The sequence below is a fragment of the Olea europaea genome, chromosome 2, assembly GCF_002742605.1.
Source record: "Olea europaea var. sylvestris chromosome 2, O_europaea_v1, whole genome shotgun sequence".
Classification (NCBI taxonomy): domain Eukaryota; kingdom Viridiplantae; phylum Streptophyta; class Magnoliopsida; order Lamiales; family Oleaceae; genus Olea; species Olea europaea.
In genome coordinates this window covers 2,293,665-2,316,939 of record NC_036238.1, presented here as the reverse complement: position 1 = coordinate 2,316,939, position 23,275 = coordinate 2,293,665, and the positions used below count along the sequence as shown (strand labels likewise).

At 35.5% G+C, this 23,275-nt stretch overlaps 1 protein-coding gene across 1 annotated transcript; it reads left to right on the top strand.

Annotated features, from left to right (window-relative positions):
* Nucleotides 1-15,203: 15,203 nt before the first annotated feature.
* Nucleotides 15,204-15,566, top strand: LOC111371133 (uncharacterized mitochondrial protein AtMg00860-like). Its single transcript, XM_022993043.1, has one exon. It carries the CDS (start codon nucleotides 15,204-15,206, stop codon nucleotides 15,564-15,566), a length of 363 nt encoding a protein of 120 aa, XP_022848811.1.
* The last annotated feature ends 7,709 nt before the right edge of the window (nucleotides 15,567-23,275 follow it).

Genomic DNA, 23,275 nt, shown 5'->3' with positions numbered 1-23,275 from the left:
AGATTTTAATAGCTTTAGTTTCGAAGAACATTTTTTGACAAATGCAACAATAACAATAATTATCAATAGTATTGTATAAGCAATAAATATATTCAAAAAGCAATCTAATCTTCTCAAATAAGTCAATATATCAAAAGCTATTTTTGTTTCTTTTGGTAAAAAAAAATCTCAAAAATTGAATTTAATCAACTATCAGTTATTACCCAATAAAAACTTACCCTTCTAGAACCAAAATAATAATAATAATCATCATAATGAAATAGCAATTCACAAGTGGACTCGTTCTTGTGACATGGTTGATCGCAAATAAGATTTTGATAGCTTTAGTTTTGAAAAATATTTTTCGACAAATGCAACAATAACAATAATTGTCAATAGTATTCTATAAACAATAAATATATTCGAAAAGCAATCCAATCTTCTCAAATAAGTTAATAAATCAGAAGTTATTTTTTGTTTCTTTTAGTTAAAAAATTCGTAAAAATTGAATGTAATCAACTATCAGTTATCATCCAACAAAAACTTACCCTTCAAAAAAAAAATTCATAAATAGCAATTCACAAGTGGATAGTGGGCTCCAACAAATAGATTGTACTATTATAGAGTAAGTAATAAAAATAGACAATAAAGTTTATTCTCTTTTTTATTTGACTATTCTTCATGGGTTAAAAAATGAAAATGAGAGAACTGATAAAAAGGAATTTAGTATTATCTTTTCACTCTCCATTTTAATCATTTGAATTTTGGGCTACTTAATTTTTTTTTAGGTTGGTAATTGATCAATGAAGCTAATTGGACATTTGATATTAGGAATAGTAAAATAGATAGTTTATAATATTTTTGAAAGCAAGATAGTTTAGAATTATAAATTTTTATTTTCAATATATGTTAAATTAAACATTTATTTTCAATAATTTGTCATATTAAACAAATATTAACATAATATAATTTTTTTTTACTCTTTTTCGTAAATATTGTGCCCTTTAATTTAATATAATAATAAATATTTTAAATCTTAGAATTAATAAAACAATATGTACTATTATAAATATGTACTTCTACATATATATATAGACTTATAAAACATAAAAATAAAAAAAATGGTGCCCCTACAATGCTGAGGTCATGTGCGGTCGCTCAACTCGCATGCCCTCAGAGCCGCCTTTGTTGATGTGATTACCATCAAACCTATAATAATTAAAGAACAAAAATTATAGACATTAACACATATATAATCATATTTTCCATAGTTTCAATAAACAAAAATATTGAGTACAATTTAATAAAATATGTCAAAATATAGTGTGTGTCCAATTAATTCAAAGAACGTCATTAGCCTGCTCAAAAATTTTGCCATTGCACTAAATGTTCCAACACGTGGAAACTTCATTATTATATAGTTTTCTAGTTGGTTCCCGCAGCAGTCCAAAGATTCTTCTTCACCTACTAGAGGAAGTTTGCATATTTGTTCAAGACCTTTTCGTCCTTCAGCTCCACAAATTCCTATTAAATTAAGCACCGAAAAAGTCATTCTGATACTAATTTATATATTTCTTAGATTTTTCTTCAGATATAAAAATATTTGGCTAATATAGTGGGGTCCGCTACCCAACTATGGAAGTTTTCTTTCATTTGGAGATTTGGTGGGAAAAAAGTAAGTCCAGGTATTCCCACTTTTACTTTCTCATCAGATTTCATTATCTTTCTCATCTGATCAAATGGAAGCAAGTGATCAGTACATCTGCAAAATGAGAGACAACTAGAAAATAAAATCGATATTAAGGAAAAAAAAATTTGTTTGTTTCCAATGACAAGATAAAATATGGAGAAATCAATGCTCAATTTAACTTACGGCATTACATTGAGGCAATGGTACAAACACAATAATTACTTGTGCCTTCCCACATAAGTTTCTATATATTGAAAATAAATTGTATAGCAGGAAAAATCAGTAGGCATTTTTTTCTTTTGGATCATTGATGAAAAAGAAGTACTATTTCTTTCATGATTAGTAGATTGTCTCATCCATTATCATAAAGTACCAGCGTATTTATTTCACTTATTGGCGAATAGGTAATTTGAAGAGACGGGTAAAACATGGAAATTCATTAAAAGATCACTTTTTCGCGTACTTTAAAAAGTTAAAATACATCACTAAAACTTTAGACCAGGTCCTTTAGGATGTAGGGCAACTTATTGAACTGATGGTCCAACTTTTTTTTTTTATGGTATCAATTCTTTCAGAGAACACAACGTTTGCAGCAAGTAATATATCATAAAGAGATTGAGATAAATCTATATACACTGCAAATAATTGCAATTTATTAAAATTGGGAGCAAGGTGGATGGCAAAAAAAATTAAGTAAAGCAAGATGGATAAGCAACAAAAAGTAAATAAAGCAAAATGTACCATTAGTTTGAGAGTTCTGCACCACCTAGAGGATTACCTATTTCAGAGTCGATAGTTCCAAAAAGTTAGCATATTTTGTCTCAGAAAATTTTTAAAACCAAAGTTAATGCACCATGCACAAGCTTTGCACATCACATGTTGATCATACTTATTCATGTAGTTATGTGCATATCTATCATTCTCATCATTTACTCTATTTGTACAATTTAATAAGTTAGTGATGTAGTATTACAATGCTATTACGTGGCTAGCATATTAAAATCCTTTTGTGATTATACAATTTAATGTAATACGATGCATTCGTTATAATCGATTTAAAAATTTTATTAAGTAACCTGATTAATTCAAGTTCAGATATTAATGCTTCCTCTCCACATATTGTATTAGACAAATTACATTAGAAACACGTAAGAGGTTACTGCAAGTTGATCACACTTATTCACTCTGGGAATTTACTTTGTTACATAATTTGACATGCAACTTACTACACATGCAAAATAATGTAGGTTAAAACGGGGAATGATAAACTCATGCTCATACACAGCCGTGCAACTTATGCTTAATTTTAAAAAGCTAATATATAAATACTTACACAGTTCCACTAAACAAATTGAGTAGCAATCAATGTGGTTTTCTCTTTTTCTAAATTTGGTACTGGGAACAAATATTCTTGGAAAGAGAGGATGGAAGAAGAATGTCACCAGGGATCTGTTGGGTGCAGAAGCTCCAAAAACACAAGTTGATTCCAATGGATTTTGAAGAACGAGATTATAATGACAATTATGAAGTAAACTAGATCACGCAACGAAAAACAAGATTAAATTTGTAAAAGAGTAACAAAGAAAATTAACACAGAGGAAATGATGTTTTTATTGAACATTATGCAGAATACAAGCCAATTTAGCTAACTGTTACAATTGAAATTGAAAAGAGGTGCCTCTAATTTATAGGCCATGACAAAAAACCTAAAAGAGTCCTAAAAGGTAAGGAAATATATTATAATTAAGAGACGACGTGGAAGGGATTCTAGTTTCCAATTTTATCTTGGATAAAATTTGATTTCCTTTTAAAACTTGGATTCTAATTAATTCCTTTCTAAGCCAAGTCAAACACGTAATCCCAAGACTCCTATCCCATATTAGAGTCACAAACCTAATAGGATCTGAAAGTTTGATGGTATAGATTTTGCATTCTGGAAAATTTATTGAGGATTATGTGTATAGTAAAAAATTGTACCAGACCTTTTCGAATGTAAAGCCAAAAGAACGAAGGGCAATGATTGCAAACATGTTGATTGTCATTTGTCAAGTAACGGGTGTTACAGGGTTGACACAGTTGAAGAGTGTTGGTCACAACATGACGATGGAGAAAATCACGGTAGATTTGACGAAGGTATTGCTCGATATGTATGAGAAGCCATCTTCAAGTGACAAGGTACATCTAATGAAAAAATTATTAATTTGAAGATGGTTAAAGGTGCTCTAGTTGTTGAACATCTCATAAGCTAAATACAATTATTAGTTATTTGATCACAATTTAGATTAAATTTAATGATGAGGTATGTGCCCTAATTGTATTAGCATCACTGGTGACTAGTTGAGAGCTTAGGAGAGCTGAGGTTAGCAATTCTATAGGCAATGGAAAATTGAAATGCAATGATGTTCAATACTATTCTTGTTGAGGCAGTTTGTCGAAGAGATTTTGAAGAAGTCTCAAAATCGAATTCTACCCTAAATATCGAGAATAAAAGGTAGGAGTTTTGAGGACAAGGTGTATAAGCATCACTTTTATTAGCAGCTTTGTTGCCTTCAACCCTCTTGTTCTCTTGCTGATGCTTCTTCATACCATAGCTTCTTTGCACTTTGTGTTTTCCTTTAACAAACAAGGCACCTTCTACCTGTTCTTTGTCTCTCATTAGCCTCCTTTGCTCAATAGCTTTCAAGGCATTAACCAACTCAAACAATGTTATAGAAAACAGGTCTCTAGAGTCTTCAAGAGAAAAGATTTTTGCCTCCAATTTTTCTGGCAAATCGATCAGCACCTTCTCCACAACTCTCTTGTCAGGTAAGTCATCTCCCAACACCCTTATTTGATTCACCACTTTCATTAGCCTATCAGAATATTCTTTGACAGATTCTAAGTCTTTCATCTTCAAGGTGACATACTCCCTTCTTAAATTTAAAACTTGCATTTGCCTTGTTCTTGCATTGCCTCTAACTCTTCTTGCAATCTATCCCAGGCTTCCTTTGCTATCTCACAAGTCATAATCCTGGTGAATATTGTATCAGAAATGACAGATTGGATGCAAGACAAAGCCTTGAACATTTTTGCAACCTCTTCACTATGTTGCTTCAATTGAGCAATAGTAGGATTTGCCCTTAGAGGAGGTGGTTCAATACCTGATTCTGTGATCTCCCACAGATCATATGCTTTCAAATAAGCCTTCATCTTTGCAGCCTAAAAATCATAGTTAACCCCTGTAAACACTGAAGGTAGTGGAGCTGAAAAACTAATTGAAGCCATCACTCTCAGATCTAATTTTTTGTTGAAATGGTGAAAAATGTTTTGGTGGAAATTTCCTCACTTGTTTTCTCTCTTTTTTCTGTTTTATTCCCTTTCTTTTTCTTCTAAGATCTTTAGTGCTCTGATACCATTGAAGGAATTGTAACACAAAGAGGAAGAAAATATTAATTCTGAAAAGGAAAATGAGTTACATCAATTCATCCATAACCAGCTGCTACACAAAAGGTTAACCAAATTTTGGTCAACAATTTCCTGCCAACAACTACCATACTGTGGACAGCCTAAGACCATACTTTGATAGACATTTTAATCAGAAAAATAAACATTAAATGGACTTAATTATAATACATAAAGACACTACAAATTGTTTCAGCAAAAGTGACAAACTAATATCAATAGTTACAAATAACAATAAAAGGAAATAAATATAAAAGGAAAGATTGTGTATTAATTACACAATCAATTAATAAAGAAAATAATCCTACACTAAAAGGAAAAATATTATGGAAAATATTCTTCACAATATTTCTATCTTTAACATTTTTAACAAAGAATCACCTTATTTTTGTCTGTACTGGAAAAATCCTAGTTATCTTGATCTTTATGCTTTGGTTGTGTTTGTTTTGTTCATTTACCTCCCCCTGAACATAACAAATTGTCCCCTCAGTTAATAGACAAAAAGGTTTTGTATGCTATAATCCATACTCTAAAAAACTTTGGGTCTCTAGGAATATTGTGTTTAGCAAGAATCATTATTTTCTTCCAACTCTTCAAACCTCTTCTTTCCTGTCTTATCTGTTCAACCTAGTTTTGATAGCTCTTCTCTATCTATAGAATGTCACAAACCTAGACTAGTGTATGAAAGACGTTCATAACTTGAGCCTGATATCTCAACCAACTCTCATGAGTCTCTTCTAGATCATACTCCTATACCTGATCCTGATTGTTCCAATACCTCATCGAATCAAGCCGTCCTTCTCATCCTCCTGATAAGTATGGGCTTTTGTCTATTACTTTTGATGTTTCCAATAACTCTTCTCTTATTCCCTTGTCCTTTATTTCTATTCCTACTTGTTGTGCTAAAGCAATAAAGCATGAATGCTAACGAAAGTCTATGCAGGACGAGCTTCAAGCTCTTGTCAATAATAACAATTTGGATTTGTCCCTCATCCTTCTAATATCAAATCCATTGGCTACAAGTAGGTGTACTCTATTAAGCTCAACTCGGATGGTATCCTAGATTAATGATATATGGCCCGACTAGTGGCTCTTAGTAATAGACAAAATTATGGTGTAGATTATGACGAGACGTTTGCTCCTGTGGTTAAGATGACTATAGTGTGTACTATTCTTGCCATTGCAGCTTCCAAGAATTGGCCTCTGCATCAATGGATGTAAAAAATGCATTCCTCCATGGTGATCTTAATGAGGACATCCATATGCAGCTCCCCCCTGGATTGATTAACTCATCTTTTTAGGAGATATGTAAGTTGAAGCATTTTTATATAGACTATGACAGGCGAGCAAGGTTTGGCAAGTTCAGAAAACTTTGCTTCAGTTCTCTTTTGTGCAAAGTCAGCATAACTCCTCTTTATTGCTTCACACCACATCAAATGTATTGTGATGAATCGATTCTAACTTGATTGCTAAACTTCAGAAGTAGCTTCATGATTTAGGATCTTGAGATACATTCTAGTCCTACGGCATCTTTGTAAATCAGCATAAATATGCCTAAGATTTGATTGCTTTCGCTGGTCTTCAGGACACTCCTTCAGTGGACCCTCACTTAAGAAGTGAATGTTAATTTCTGTCATGATGAAAGAGATCTTGTTCCCAATCCTAATCTTTATCATCATGTTGGGAGTTCCATTTACCTAACTATGACTTGGCCTGACTTATCTTATGCTATTCATCAAGTTAGTCAGTTCTGCCTTCTGTAGGCATCATCACATGGCTGCTGTGCATCGTATGGTTCGCTATATTCAGGGGTCTCCTAATTGTGGTTTGGTCTTTCCTGCTGGTTCAACTTTTAACTCGTAGCCTATAGTGATGTTGATTGGGCTGGATGTCCTATTACTCGTAGCTCTACCATTGATTGTTGTATGATTTCCAGTCATGCCTTAATTTTTAGAAATTTAAAAAGGAAGATCGAGTTTCGAAGTCTTCCATTGAAGCTGAACACGGGCTATGTCCATTGCATGTTTTGAAATTATTTGGCTTCGAGGTATCTTGGCTGAACTTGGGATTTCTAAATTACATCCAACTCCATTTTATGTCGATAATACTAGCACAATTCAAATAGAGGCTATTTCTGCTTATCATGAATGCATCAAGCATATTAAAGTGGATTGATATTCTATCAAGGAAGCTTTTGACAATTATGCTATTTTTCTTCCTCATATCACTACAGGCCTTCAAGTTGCTGATGGGTTTACTAAAGCAATGAATTGACAACGTCACCAATTTTCGGTTAGCAAATTGCTGCTGGTCTATCTAACCTCATCAATTTGAGGGAAGATGTTAACGAGTTAATAGGACAGCTTATGCCAGCCCATATATTCTATTCTTGTAAAGTTATACATCGTAAATCCTGTATAGTTGTTACAGATTAATAGGTAAATAGCTCTCCTTAGACACATTTAGAATTTGTAATCCCTTATGTCATGCTAGCTGATTGCAGCAATCAAGCTGAATGGTATTCTATTTAATGAGAATCATATGAGAAGAAATTCGATTTGACAATTCCATATTTTGTCAAGATTAATCAAGAAATACAAGAATTAATAAGCTACTTGTTTTGAATTAAAATAAATAAGCGACAGGTTCATCTTTATCCAATACATGGAAAAATTTAGCCTAGTATATTTTGGTATGAATTACAAACAAATATACGAAAGGATATCACCTTGATTATAGAACAATATAAGAATCTTGATGAAGAGTCAATATCTTGGTCTTGACATTTAATCCAAGCCTTAAAAATCTTCAATTTCTTATGTTATTTCCTTGTGATCTCTTTGCTAGACCTCTTCTTTATGTTATGATGTGGTGTCCCCCATCCTTGGTGGCCTCAATTAGGTAAAATAGGTGCAAGAACTTCATACTAAAAGGAGTTAGAATGTAAAGAGGAAACTGGCCCATCATATGAATTCTTGAACCACGTGTGCTTGTTGGCATCTGGGTCGTGCACTATCCCTAGGCCTTATTATCCTTGAGTTTTGGAACTAGATAGCGCGTGCACGAGGTATATAGGTTTTTTTCCGCCAATTTTGCGTTCGACCCTGAACTTTCTTTGAACGTGCAATTTGGTCATTTTTCATTCATTTTTGGTCTTTAGCCTTTTTGTTTAATCCAATTGACTCGTATCACTCTTTAATATTTAGTATTAGGCGAAAATGATTTTTTGAAAGGATAGGATTTAGTCTACTAACTTTAGATTGCTTCCATTTTAACCCATTTTTTACTCCTTTCGTCCAACCCACCATTTTGCCTCGAGTTTCTCCTAACAAGTGAAATATATACTAAACTAAGCCATAATTCATTTAAATCAATAACAATTAATTTAATCTAATGGTCTAGATAAGTGTACAAAATATACTTCTCATTCTACTTCGGAAAAAAGCAAAGCGTTGGTCACTGAACATTCTCATTTGGATCCTAAGAGATCCAAATCCAAAAGAAATTAGCTTACCGAGAAATCGGATGGGAAATCTTTGCTCAATAATCACCTCAACAAGAAATTGGACTTTGGCATTCTTTTGACAGTCTTTGACTTTGTCTCCTCCTGGTCAGCAAGGTGTACTTATATCTTAATAAGCCTTGGGATTAGTGGAGGAGATTAATTTGATAGAAAGGGAAAACTGATTAATGTCCACCTTTAGTAAGATGCTGTGCTACATCACGACCAACACGCTGAATGTAAGATATCTGTCCAACGAGCTTTTCCCTTGAGAAAAAAGTGAAGTGTTTGGAGAAACTGTGCGCAGAACTTCTAAAAGAGGTAGAGGATGCAGAAAAAGTCAATGAAGTACCAGAATTTGACTAAAATGCTTCAGTTCTTGTTGCTAACAGGGCTAAGGTTAAAATATTAGCTAATAGATAGACCATTTTAAGTAGAGGTTGAATGAAATTAGGAAACAAAATTAGATTGCCTAGAACGTACCATGTCATTGCATGGTTAAAATCGTTGTGATCGTACTGTTCAACATTTTTCTTGGTGACATGATTTAAGGACTCCTTGCAATCGCAACCCTCAATACTTACACTCAAGGTTCAACATTTTCACAAAATTCAAATTGGTCCCTCGAATTTTGGTCTGGTTTAGCTCAAGTCTTTCCTTATTTTCATTGTAGGCCTTTTATCTATAAATTACTACATTTTGATCCTCATCATCTACAATCATATGTAATGCAGTTGTGCTTCCAATATATAATGCAGTTTCAATGAAGAGAGGAACTTGGTATACTAGGGAGGGAGATGGGGAAGCACAGTTCACATAAAACCCTCTAAATAGTCACCAGATTATATCATTATCTTAGTCACCATAATCCCTCTAAATAGCTTTAAGGAATTTACCCATTACAAATTAATTTTACCTGAAGAGAGGAACTTGGTAAACTAGAGGGAGATGGGGAAGCACAGTTCAATATTCCTAGGCAACTCAACAACTGTCTTCCAAAATGTGGATTTTTGCTTTTTAATTAGATCAAAGTGTTGTTCATCATTGTTAAATCTTTAGAAAAGTAGAAATGTGGCAGACATAAACAAGTTCAACCATTGCCTTTGGGTTCGATCCAGCCGGGCGAATCAACTACTGCCTTCGGGTTCATCACTGGAGTGCCACCTTCCCGGGAAAATTATGACTGATATTTACGGGTTCTAATTTGATCTTGTTTGAAATTTTGCAACAGTGGTTAGGTTTCCCATTTTTTGTTTCACAGATTTCCTTTGCTTCCTCTCACATGTGCCCGCCACGTGTATTTTAAGTGCTCCCGCCATTTGTCAAGCCACATCAAAAAATTCAAATCCCTGTTTGTAGGGTGTCAACATTACCTTTGCAGGAAGCATTTTCCTTGTTATGTATATCAATGAGACCATTCTATGTTCTACACTTAATTAATGAACATATGACCCATCAACTTGAAATTTTGGGCGCCTTTTGAATTCGATGGTTAGGATTGGTTTGTGTGGCTAGGATTAATCCTATCAAGATCTAATCCTTGAGATCATAACCTATAAGTATGAAATTTCAGTATTGTTGCTTTTTTTCTAATTGAAATTATTTTCTTCGTTTTTTCTTTCCCTCTCTTGAGGATTTCCCACTCTCTGCTTGTGTAGATGAAGTTAAGGTGTTTATTGGTGATTCTTCTTGCTACTATTCCGCCTAAAATCTTTCAAATCTCCTTCTACGTATGTGCCTCATGTATTTTTATTTCTTGTATTTTTCATTTTTTCATTCAGCTTTTGTTTGTATTTTGGTATTATTGACCTGAACATACTTTAGGAGATCAAGTTTATAGAATATTTTCCTAGTGTGATTTCCTAAATAGCCAGGTTTAAAGATGAAGGAGAGGGTTCATCGTCCTCATATTCTGTGAGCTTACTTTGTTCTAGTTCATACCTATGACGCCTATTTTACCATCAGGCATATGCATAGATACGCAAAGTCCTAGGCAGTGTGGGCAGTTACGACTTAGACTTGAGTCCAACAAACCTACAGATGAGCCTGATAGGAGCGAAGATGAAACGAGGTTCTATGAGGCCTCAAAATTTTATATTACTGAGAGAGACCTAGTGATTAAGGATAAATTTAGTATTCCGGAGGATATCAAGCTAACTTGTCCCGAGCAGTATTAGACTACAAATTGCCCATCTCGTGATTGAATTTCTATTCATAAGGATTTGAAATGGAAATGGGGCTTCTAATTTCCTTTCATCATATCTTCCATGAGGTTCTTAGTTCTTTTAATCTCGTCGTCATCTAACTTTCTCCTAATGGGTGAGCTCATATGGTTTAATATTACCTTTTGTGGACCATGGCGAAGTTCCAGGCGGAGTTATTCCTTTATATTGTTAGGTTGATCTATCACCTAGTAAAAGTTGATAAAAAAAAAGCTAACCCCCAACATGGCTTTAATTACTTTTCCCTTATTCTCCCAGAACCTGTTCTAATTTTGTAATTACTCCAAATAAAGTGTAAAACTAGAAAGAGAGTTAATAGGACAGCTTATGCCAGCCTATACAAATTGCTGCTGGTCTATCTAACCTCATCAATTTGAGGGAAGATGTTAACGAGTTAATAGGACAGCTTATGCCAGCCCATATATTCTATTCTTGTAAAGTTATACATCGTAAATCCTGTATAGTTGTTACAGATTAATAGGTAAATAGCTCTCCTTAGACAGATTTTAAATTTGTAATCCCTTATGTCATGCTAGCTGATTGCAACAATCAAGCTAAATAGTATTCTATTTAACGAGAATCATGTCAGAAGAAATTCGATTTGACAATTCCATATTTTGTCAAGATTAATCAAGAAATACAAGAATTAATAAGCTACTTGTTTTGAATTAAAATAAATAAGCGAAAGGTTCATCTTCATCCAATACATGGAAAAATTTAGCCTAGTATATTTTGGTATGAATTACAAACAAATATACGAAAGGATATCACCTTGATTATAGAACAATATAAGAATATTGACGGAGAATCAATATCTTGGTCTTGACATTTAATCCAAGCCTTAAAAATCTTCAATTTCTGATGTTATTTCCTTGTGTGATCTCTTGGCTGGACCTCTTCTCTACGTTATGATGTGGTGTCCCCCAACCTTGGTGGCCTCAATTAGGTAAAATAGGTGCAATAACTTCATACTAAAAGGAGTTAGAATGTAAAGAGGAAACTGGCCCATCATATGAATTCTTGAACCACGCGTGCTTGTCGGCATCTGGGTCGTGCACTATCCCTAGGCCTTATTATCCTTGAGTTTTGGAACTAGATAGCTCGTGTGCGAGGTATATAGGTTTTTTCGCCAATTTTGCGCTCATCCCTTAACTTTCTTTGAATGTGCAATTTGGTCATTTTTCATTCATTTTTCAGTCTTTAGCCTTTCTATTTAATCAAATTGACTCCTATCACTCTCCAATATTCAGTATTTGGCCAAAATGATTTTTTTTTTTTTTAAAGGATACGATTTAGTCTCCTAACTTTAGATTGCTTTTTGATATAGGACAACTAGCTTTGGAGTTTGAAGAAGTGATGGACAGAAAATTAACAAAGAAAAACCGCACCAGGGGCAATTTTGTCATTTGTCGTGACGGTGTCGGAATGGGCTAAAATTTGGCAGGTTGATTGGAAACGGCCTGAGAAATTGTACTCGGGGGACCTGAGATCTCGGGATTTTAGCCAAATCCCTTCGTTTAGGCCTCCGAATAATTAATTTCCATATTTCCTGTTTTGAATTTTCGCCATATTTGGAACGTTTTATTTTTTTAATGTTTTAGGGTTTCTTGTAACGCCTATTTAATTTGAAACTTTTTCCATGATCATTGAATAATATACAAGTTTTATTCTTGGAGAATTCCAATTTTCTTGTTTTCAAGATTTACATTGATAAATCTTTTATTTTTTCTTACTTCCGTTCTGCGTCAAGTGGCATTAGAGCGAGGGTTTGCCTTGTTCTTTAATGGCCCACAACAACAACGAAGGAAGAGTTCATCCTTGCGATGCTGGTCGCAGGGAAATAGATGCGGAACTGTGGGCGACAATTGACGAACAATGATAATCGATGGGAAGGTTGAAGGTTATGGTTCAGCGTTTGTTGGAGCAGCAACCAAACCCTCTGCCTATCAATGTTCTGGCCCTGGGTGTGGAAAATGCCAATGGTCGACCTGGTGGCGGGCGTCCTCATAGGGTTGCAAGAAACAGACAACCTGAAGATTTCGGCGATGTGGATTCTGAGGACAAATTTGCTGAACACCCAGAAAATCCACAACTAAATCGAAATCAGTCTGATTATAGGATTCGGGCAGACATACCATTGTTCCATGAAAAATTACAGATCGAATAATTTTTGGATTGGATTTCTGAGGTCGAGAGGTTCTTTGATTTTACTGAGGTTACGGAGGAACGACAGGTGAAATTGGTAGTGTATAAATTGAGAAGTGGGGCTGCTGTTTGGTGGGAACGGTTACAAATGGATAGGCAACATCAGGGCAAGGCACCTATCCGATCTTGGAGGTGGATGAAACAACTTATGATGAGGAGGTTCTTGCCACCCGATTATGAATAGTTCATATTTCAAAGTTTCCAGAATTGTGTGCAGGGAAACAAATTAGTTGCAGACTATACTGAGGAATGGTCCAGACTTTCTATTCGGAATAATCTAAGCGAGTCAGAGGTGCAACAGGTTTCCAGGTATTTGGGAGGATTAAAGCCATCCATTCGAGATAAGATTGGACTGCATGTGGTATGGATGGTAGATGAGGCGTATAATTTCGTGCTGAAAGCAGAATTGATGGAGAAAATGTCTGCTCGTTCTTCCAACTATAAGAAAGACATGGGTGAGTCATCTTACACAATGGCGAACAGAGGCAGATTCACTCCTGGTAAAGTCCAGACTCCTTCTAAGTCTGTTGTTGATCAGGCCTAAAGAAGTGCTATCCCCAATAATAACCACGCTGGGACTCGCCCAGCAACAGTTGTAAAGGAAGCCCCACGAGCGCTAAATCCATATACTAAACCTGTTGATTTTAAGTGCTACAGATGTGGCCAATCGGGTCATCGCTCGAATGAATGTCTAGCCAGGAGGTCAGTGAATTTTGTGGATGCTGGAGAGGATGGTGAAAAGGAGCAGTATGTGGAGGAAAGGCCTGAAGTGGAGGAACTGTTGGATGGAGCAGAAATTGCAGACGAGCTGAGAGAGTTTGTAAACTGTGTGGTTCAGCGTGTCATGTGCTCAACAAAGATGGAGGAGTCCTCACAGAGAAATAATATTTTTAACGCTTGTTGTAGTGTGCAAGGTAAGGACTGCGATTTGATTATCGATACTGGTAGTTGTGAGAACTTCGTGTCCAAAAGGCTGGTGGAGCATCTAAAGTTCCAGGTTGAGAAGCATCCAAAACCTTATGTGATTGGGTGGATTCAGAAGGGGCCTAAGGTGAGCGTGACAGAAGTGTGTAAAGCCCCTATCTCAATTGGCCAGCACTACCGAGATGAAGTGGTTTGCAAAGTCATCAACATGTATGCTAGCCATGTGTTGTTGGGGCGTCCTTGGCAGTTTGACATGGATGTGGCCTATAGGAGGCGTGATAATGTGTATGTTTTCAATTGGGAGGGTAAAAAAATTGCCATGGTCCCAAATCGAAACCCAACTGTCCCTACTATGGTTACTATAGAAGGTCATCCTCTACTTTCTTTAGTAACTTCAGTAGCTGATTTCGAGTTAGAGGTGAAGGAAGCATAGGAGTTCCATGTGGTGGTAGTACGAGCCCTCGTGATAGAAGAGAAAAATCAACCTGAGGCGGTGATACCAGGAGTAGTGCAGTCCCTTTTGGATGAGTTCAGCGAGCTGGTATTTGATGAGTTACCAGATGACCTCCCACCCTTGAGAGACATTCAGCACAGTATTGACCTGTGCCTGGAGCAAGTTTGCCGAAAATGCCTCATTACGAGATGAGTCCGAAGGAAAATCAAATTTTGCAGGAGAAGGTAGAGGAGTTACTGAAGAAAGGGTTTATTCGTGAGTACATGAGCCCTTGTGCTGTGCTACCTTATTGGTCCTAAAGAAAGACGGCAGTTGGAGGATGTGCCTTAATAGTCGCGCGATTAATAAAATCACTGTTCGGTATAGGTTCCCAATTCCGAGACTGGATGACATGTTGGATATGCTGGATGGTTTGAAGTTGTTCTCCAAGATCGACCTTCGAAGTGGGTACCACCAGATTCGAGTTAAACCCGCGGATGAATGGAAAATAGCATTCAAAACTAAGGATGGGCTCTATGAATGGTTGGTGATGCCTTTCGGGCTGTCCAACGTGCCAAGTACTTTTATACGAGTTATGAACCAGGTATTGCATCCTTTCATTGGAAAATATGTAGTGGTTTACTTTGATGATATACTGATTTATAGTCGTAGTGAGGAGGAACACATGAAGCATCTTCGAGCTGTGCTAGCGGTGTTGTTAGTTAACTGTTCATTAATTTAAAGAAATGTAGTTGGTGGACAGAGCGACTTTTATTCCTAGGGTATGTAGTCAGTTCCAAGGGGATAATGGTTGACGAGGAAAAGGTGAGAGTCATTCGTGATTGGCCTACACCGAAGACAGTTGGAGAAGTAAGAAGTTTTCACGGATTGGCGACATTTTACCGGAGATTTATCAATGATTTTAGCAGCATTGTTGCTCTCATTACAGAGTGTCTAAAGAAAGGTAAATTACAGTGGGGTGAAGCAGCTAGCATAGCCTTTGCAGTCATCAAGGAGAAATTGTGTACCACTCCTATCCTTGCACTACCCAGTTTTGAGAAGTTGTTCGAAGTAGAGTGTGATGCTAGTGGAATTGGGGTTGGAGCGGTCTTGTCACAAGAAGAGAAGCCAGTGGCATTTTTTAGCAAGAAACTTAGTGATGCACGGTGAAAGTGGAGTACATATGACCAAGAATTCTATGCAATTGTTCGGGCCTTGAAACATTGGGAGAACTACCTGATTTAGTGAGAGTTTATACTCTACACCGACCATCAGGCTTTGAAGTACTTGAACAGCCATAGAAATTTAAGTAACATGCATGCTCGGTGGTCGACTTATTTGGAGAAATTCCCATTTGTTCTGAAGCATAAATCTAGAGTTTTGAATAAGGTAGCAGATGCCTTGAGCCGGCGTGCAAGCTTGCTGGTAACTATGCAGCAGGAGGTTATTGGTATTGAGTATCTGAAAGACTTATATGTGGAAGATGAGGATTTTGCAGAAGTGTGGGGAAAGTGTGTTCTGAAACAAACAGATGGCGAGTTCCATATACTTGACGACTACCTGTTCCATGGCAACCAGTTGTGTATTCCGCGGAGTTCTTTGAGGGAGAAATTGATATGAGAACTACATGGTGGCAACTTGAGTGGTCACTTGGGACGTGATAAAACTATTGGTGGGGTAGCAAAGCGATATTACTGGCCTCAGTTGAAGCGCGACGTGGGAAATTTGGTCCGTAAGTGTTATGTATGTCAGACTTCAAAGGGGCAAGCTCATAATAGTAGTTTGTACATGCCTCTACCTGTACCAAATGCGATATGGGAAGATTTGTCGTTGGATTTTGTTTTGGGACTACCTCGAACTCAACGTGGGGTAGATTCTGTATTTATTGTGGTTGACAGGTTTTCCAAAATGGGGCATTTTATCCCATGCCGAAAAACGTCTAATGCTTCTCATGTAGCTCAGCTATTCTTTCGTGAAGTGGTTCGGTTGCATGGAGTCCCTCAATCCATCACTTCTGATTGGGACTCGAAATTCCTTAGTCATTTTTTGGTTACACTATGGCGGCGGATGGATACTACTCTGAAGTTTAGTAGCACAGCACACCCGCAGACGGATGGGCAGATCAAAAATCTGAATAGGACACTGGGGAATTTGATACACAGTATTTGTGGTGATAAGCCAAAGCAGTGGCATTTGGCACAGGCCGAGTTCGCGTACAATAATGCAATCCACACTGCCACTGGTGGGTCCCCTTTCTCTTTGGTGTATTTGAAGCCTCCTAAACATGCATTGGACTTAGCTCGTCTCCCTGAGGTTGTTGGTTCCAATGTGGCTGCTGAAGATATGGCTGAACAGGCTCTTGATGTTCAGGCAAAAGTGAAGGCTCGATTGGAAGAAAAAAATGCGAAGTATAAGGTTCCGGCAGACAGCAAGAGGCGTGAGAAACTATTTGTGGAAGGTGATCTCAAGTGATGGTGTTTCTGCACAAGGAACGATTTCCTGTTGGTTCCTACAACAAGCTGAAGCTGAGAAAATAAGGGCCATACAAGGTGATCAAGAAGATCAATGACAATGCATATGTGATCAACCTGCCTGCTAGTATGAACATCTCTCATACCTTCAATGTGGCAGATCTGTATGAGTTTCGTGATGATGTTCCACTCTATCGGGGTTGAGTTCTTCACAGGTAGGGGAGACTGATATAGGACAAGTAGCTTTAGAGTTTGAAGAAGTGTTGGATAGAAAATTAAAAAAGAAAAATCGCACCAGGGGCAATTTTGTCTTTTGTCGCGATGGTGTCGAAATGGGCTGAAATTTGGTAGGTTGATTGGAAACGGCCCGAGAAATTGGACCCAGGGCACCTGAGATCTCGGGATTTTAGCCAAATCCCTTCATTTAGGCATCCGAATAATTAATTTTCGTATTTCCTGTTTTGAATTTTCGCCATTTTTGGAATGTTTTATTTTTTCTATGTTTTAGGGTTTCTTGTAACGCCTATTTAATAGCTTTTGGAACATTTTCCATGATCATTGAATAATATACAAGTTTCATTCTTGGAGAATTCCAATTTTCTTATTTTCAAGATTTACGTTGGTAAATCTTTTATTTTTTCTTACTTCTGTTCTGTGTCACTTTTGCATCGAGTTTTTCCTAACAAGTGAAATATGTACTAAACTAAGCCATAATTCATTTAAATCAATAACAATTAATTTAGTCTAATGGTCTAGATAAGTGTACAAAATATACTTCTCATTCTACTTTGGAAAAAAGCAAAGCATTGGTCACTGAACATTCTCATTTGGATCCTAAGAGATCCAAATCCAAAAGAAATTAGCTTTCAGAGAAATCGGATGTGAAATCTTTGCTCAATGATCACCTCAACAAGAAATTGGACTTTGGCATTCTTTTGACACTCTTTGACTTTGTCTCATGGTCAGCAAGGTGCAATTATATCTTCATAAGCCTTGGGAGAAATTAGTGGAGGAGATTACTTTGACAGAAAGGGAAAACTAATTAATGTCCACCTTTAGTAAGATGTTGTGCTACATCATGACCATCACGCTGAATGCAAGATCTATGTCCAATGAGCTTCTTCAATTGAGAAAAAAGTGAATTGTCCGGAGAAACTATGCGCAGAACTTCTAAAAGATGTAGAGGAAGCAAAAAAAAGGTCGATGAATTATAAGAACTTGACTAAAATGCTTCAGCTCTTGTTGCTAAAAAGGCTAAGCTTAAAATATTAGCTAATATAAAGACCATGTTAAGTAAAGATTGAATGAAATCAGGAATCAGAATTAGACTGCTTAGAACGTACCATGTCATCGCATGGTTAAAATCGTCGTGATCGTACTTTTCAACATTTTTTCTTGGTGAAATGATTTAAGGATGCCTTGCAATCGGAACCCTCAATAAGTACGATCAAGGTTCAACATTTTCACAAAATTCAAATTGGTCCCTCAAATTTTGTTCTGGTTTAGCTCGAGTCTTTCCTTATTTTCACTGTAGGCCTTTCATCGATAAATTACTACATTTTGATCCTCAACCTCTACAATCATTCGTAAGTGGCAAGTTTAGAGAATTTTTAATATAGTCCTTAAAATTTTCAAATGTTAGATTTAGCATACTGAAACTTGTGAATTACTTCCAAGTGCTTTCTTTATTCTTCTAATTGATCATGTGTAATCCAATTGATCATCTATTAATTTGAATCAACTTTAATTAAGATGATCTTCGTGCCAATTGCTCAAATTCGGTTTTTCTCCTACATTTAATTATATTCACACAAAAAGAGGTAGAATATCCGTTCAATTTAACAATAAATAATAAAATTTAAAATCCCAAATAAGTGTATAGAATACACTTATCAAATGCTATCAAACTTGAACTGTTATTCAGTCCAAGCAAAATTATCTACTTATATTAAGAGCAAATAAACATAAATATCAATTCATTAAGGCCACCAAATGATATGTGCACATATGATGTTATAGAGAACAGTCTTAGATTTCATCCCCACGATCCTACAAACTGCATTTTAAGTTGGCTTTGGAAGCATTTTGGATGCTTTTTTTTTTTTTTTGTCGTCCGATTTTCACCACTTGCAGAGCATGTTGCTGCCCCGGGGTTAAGTTTAGCAACGTGCCAGTATGTTTCACAATCCATTGCGGTCTGAGAACCTCTTATCTCACACAATAAGTACAGTATTGAGAATTTTATGGAGTAATGATACAAAGAAATTATTACCCTTAGGTCATCATAAAGCAGAGAGGTCTTGGGTCGAATATTTGGGGAGCACTAAATAAATCCATGAAGGGTAAGGTAGACACATACTATCTCAAAGCGAATACTACTTACCAGTTAACAGCTTGGGCACAGGTTTAGATTGTTACACTATTGATGTGGTATCTTCTAATTGTAAGTGTTATGCCCTAGATCCAATCGATTTAGGTTGTAAACACTTTTAATATGTTTAATGCATTTTTGGCAAGATCTATTATTTATTTAAATTAATTTTGTGATAAATAATATTAAATAATAGAGTCCGAAGATCCAAGTTTAAGTGATTTGTTAACCATAAGGAGTTGTGATTGTGAAATACAAATTATGTATGATTGGATCTTGAATAAACCGTGGTCATAAGTAATAACGAGATACGGATATTGTTGATACAGATAGACCATCACGTGTGGCATTTCTTACTTGTGAAGTAAGTAGTTGATCTCACGAGCTAAAGTGTGGTGACACTTAAATGAACACGTAAATATTTTGTTATAGAACAAAACATTGGATACCCACTAAGAGATTCCATATGGATAACTATCTGAGTGTTAGTGGTTAATCTCTAACATTCAGTAGTAGAATTGGTCCTATGACTTGAGGTCATCATAGTGCCTTGTATGAGGACAGTCATGCTTTGACGGTGTTGGATGTTGCTCTGCCAAGGGTTGCTAATACAACATCGTTCGAGTATGTCAAGAACCATATGAAGGTTGTGAATTACCAATAGAGGATTCGTCACTCTTAGATAGTAAAAGATTGTGATCTGCATTTCGTTCAATTAAGTCAATAACGAAATCCTTGGCCAAGGTATACATATAAGTCAAAAAGGAGTTTTCGACTCATATTGGCTTAATAGTAGAATGAAAGATATGATCGATAATCGAGATTGACACACTTCCATATCTCGTAGTTAATCGGATCATATTGACGAACGGATTATAGTTTCATGGTAAACGAACAATTTTGATTTTGTCATACCACGTGACATTTCCCGTCCATGTGTTGCCCTAATCATTGCTAGATGTCAATCTCGGACGGCGAGTGTGAATTTGTGATAAATTAAAAGGGTGTTTAATTTATCAGTTTTGATTAGATCAAAATAATATTTCACGTCGTTAGGCATCGTGGTCAAGAACCTGATGGGTCGCATACAAAAGAGAATTGAAAGATCACAATTTGCCAATTAATTAATTTAACAATCGTTGGATAAAATTAATTAATTGGATTTGTCATTTATAGCACCGAATTAATTAATTGGATTAATTAATTCACGGACTGGATTTAATTAAATGGATTAATTAAATATTGGACCGGATCGGGCCGAGCCCATTCGGGTTTATATAAATACATGCTAGGGTTTAAGATCCATGTTGTTTTTCATAATTCTTGCTGACACAAGAGGAAAAATCATAGCAGTTGCAATCTGTTCTCTGTATGGATTTCATTGGAGGCAGGACAATTAGACAGCTGTGGGAGACAGATTCAAGTTGCTAGAAGAGGATAATGCAAAGGAGTTTGCAAAATCAAGAAAAATGTATATTTCTCATCACAGTTCTTATCTAAATACAAAGTTGAATCCTGGTGGGAATTGAAAATGTTTATTTCCGTTGTGCCTGTTTAAGTAAATTCCCAACACTAATAAGAAAAGAAAGTTGGCATATGTCATGCTGAACAAAAGCAATATGTTTGGTTGTTCTTTAATGGCAACAATATATTAATTAACTGGGTAGTAGTACATCAATTTAATTAGACAACCATATTGGTATATTAGTTGGGTAGACTTCCATATTATTTCTTGTTGTTCCCTTTGGCAATAGAATATTAATTGATTTTGTATAAAAATATATATCATGATACAAATCAACTCGTAAATGCAGAAATATTAAAGGTTGATCCTTTTTATATCAAAATAAATAGTCTCACGAATACAAATATACAACACAATATAAAGTTTACACACAAGTGCATAAAACTTCTCTTTTGAAGATTCTAGTATCCCCAACAAGGACCAGTCCTGTGGTAAGGCCAACGAGGCATGCGCCCTAGGCCCAGAACCGAAGGGGACGCAATTTTGGTCCCCCTTTTTTTTAATATAGGGTTTAGGGGAAATACATTTTCATTCCTTTTCCTCTTGTTGCGTGTGAAACCGAAGTGCAATTGACCTCCAATTCCACTTCAAGATTTCGATTCAGAGTTCATAATCAAGAAATGGGGGTGATGATAAATTGATAATTCCTCAGAAGGCCATACAAGTGTAGATTATTCTTCTAATCTTCTATAGCTAATGATGAAAATGTCGAGCCCGAGAGCTTCAATCCATGACTGGTAAGTGCTAAGGTTACTCACTTAATCTAAACTTTACCTGCAGTGCATTTTGGTTTCTTTTTGCAATTTTAGTTTCTTGCAATTTGCGATTTAATTTCTTGTGATTTGAGTGTTTAGCAATTAGCATCTGTGTTTGGAACTTGTGGAATTGAAGCATGAGAAATGAGTCTAATTTGAATTTTCGAAAGAGCATCTTTTCAGATTACTTTGCCTTTCTTGCGTAAGTTCTTGGTTAAATTAACTGTTTTTTTGTCCTAAATGGATGCTGCTACTGGATTTGCAAACTGGAAAATGGAAATTTGTTCATCAAGCTCACAAAATTTTCGGGAGAGCTCTTGATGTCATTTTAATTTTGTATTGTATTGTTTTTGTAATGCTGAAATTTGCGTAAATAATAAAAAATGTTATTGGATTTGCAAAATGAAAAATGGGAATTTGTTCAACATAACTTGATCCAAGAATGTGTGTCCTACTTGAACTTGCATCACTGATGAAACTAGTGAACTGCTTTGAAAAAAATTGTCTGTAGTGCTCGAATTTTTATTTCAGGCTTGTAAGTTGCAACGGTGGAATACAAAGCCAATTTTCTTACTGGTTCTATTTTTTTTATGTTTTTGAAGTTGTATCGTGAATGATTGTGTCATCTTTTAAGAAAATGGCTTGTGAGATTCTTGAAATGTTGGCTGAAGGGATGAAGATTCAACCAAGAAATACATCCAGTAAGCTTCTTATGGATGAAGAGAGTGACTTTGTTTTCAGGCCAAATCATTACCTCCATGCCCTGATGATCAGTTTAATGGCAGAAATTTGATTGGTTTAGGTGAATAGACTGACCCACAAATCATTCCTGTTTTGAGATCTAACAACACTTTTGGTCTTTAAATCTCATTGAAAGATGGCAATTGGATTTCAATCCCTCCTGATCAAAATTCATTCTTCATTAATGTTGGTGACTCATTACAAGTATGTGTATAACCTAACCAATTTTAATATTCAAATTAGTTTTAACTCTTGATATTTTTATGGTGAAAAAAGTTTTTGTTTGTTAATGTCAGAGTAAGACCCACACTAGAAAATTTTTTATTTAACGATAGGCATCACTGTGAAGTTTGACTAATTATTTCCCTATGAGACCGACGCTTGTTGGCTATTGAACCGAATCTTGATTGATACTTTGACAAGAGTGTTTTGGAAGTCACTGTCAGCTGATGGCTATTGTGTTTATGAAATTGCTTGATGGGCTTTCACTATTTATCATTTTTTTTGTATTTGAAACATTGTTGGTTTTGTTATTTTATAATATAAATTTTTCATACAATATATTTTTTTGTTGTTTCAATGTCAAGTTTTAAGTTAGCAATAGATTGCATAATATACCGTTGAATTTTTGCATTTATGTTGATTTTGGGGGTCTAATTTATGGACTTTGCCTCGGGCCCCGACAATCACAATATCAACCTTACGTTTTTTTGCAAGTTAGGCTTATAATCTCGTTAATATGTTATAATATGATTTTTTTAATGTAGTTTTTTGTTTATAATGAAGTATATTTGGATTTTTAATTTCTTTTGAAATATTTTATTGATCTGTTTACGCATCTCCTAAACACCTGGATATGTTTCTATGAATTGTAAGAAGAAAATGGTAGTTAACTATCATTTGAATACTACCTGACTATAAGTACAATTAATTTGTCATTAATAATCCACAAAAACCAAAAAAAAAAAAAAAAAAAAAAAAGGGAACAAAACAAAAAAAATAAAAAGAAAAACTTA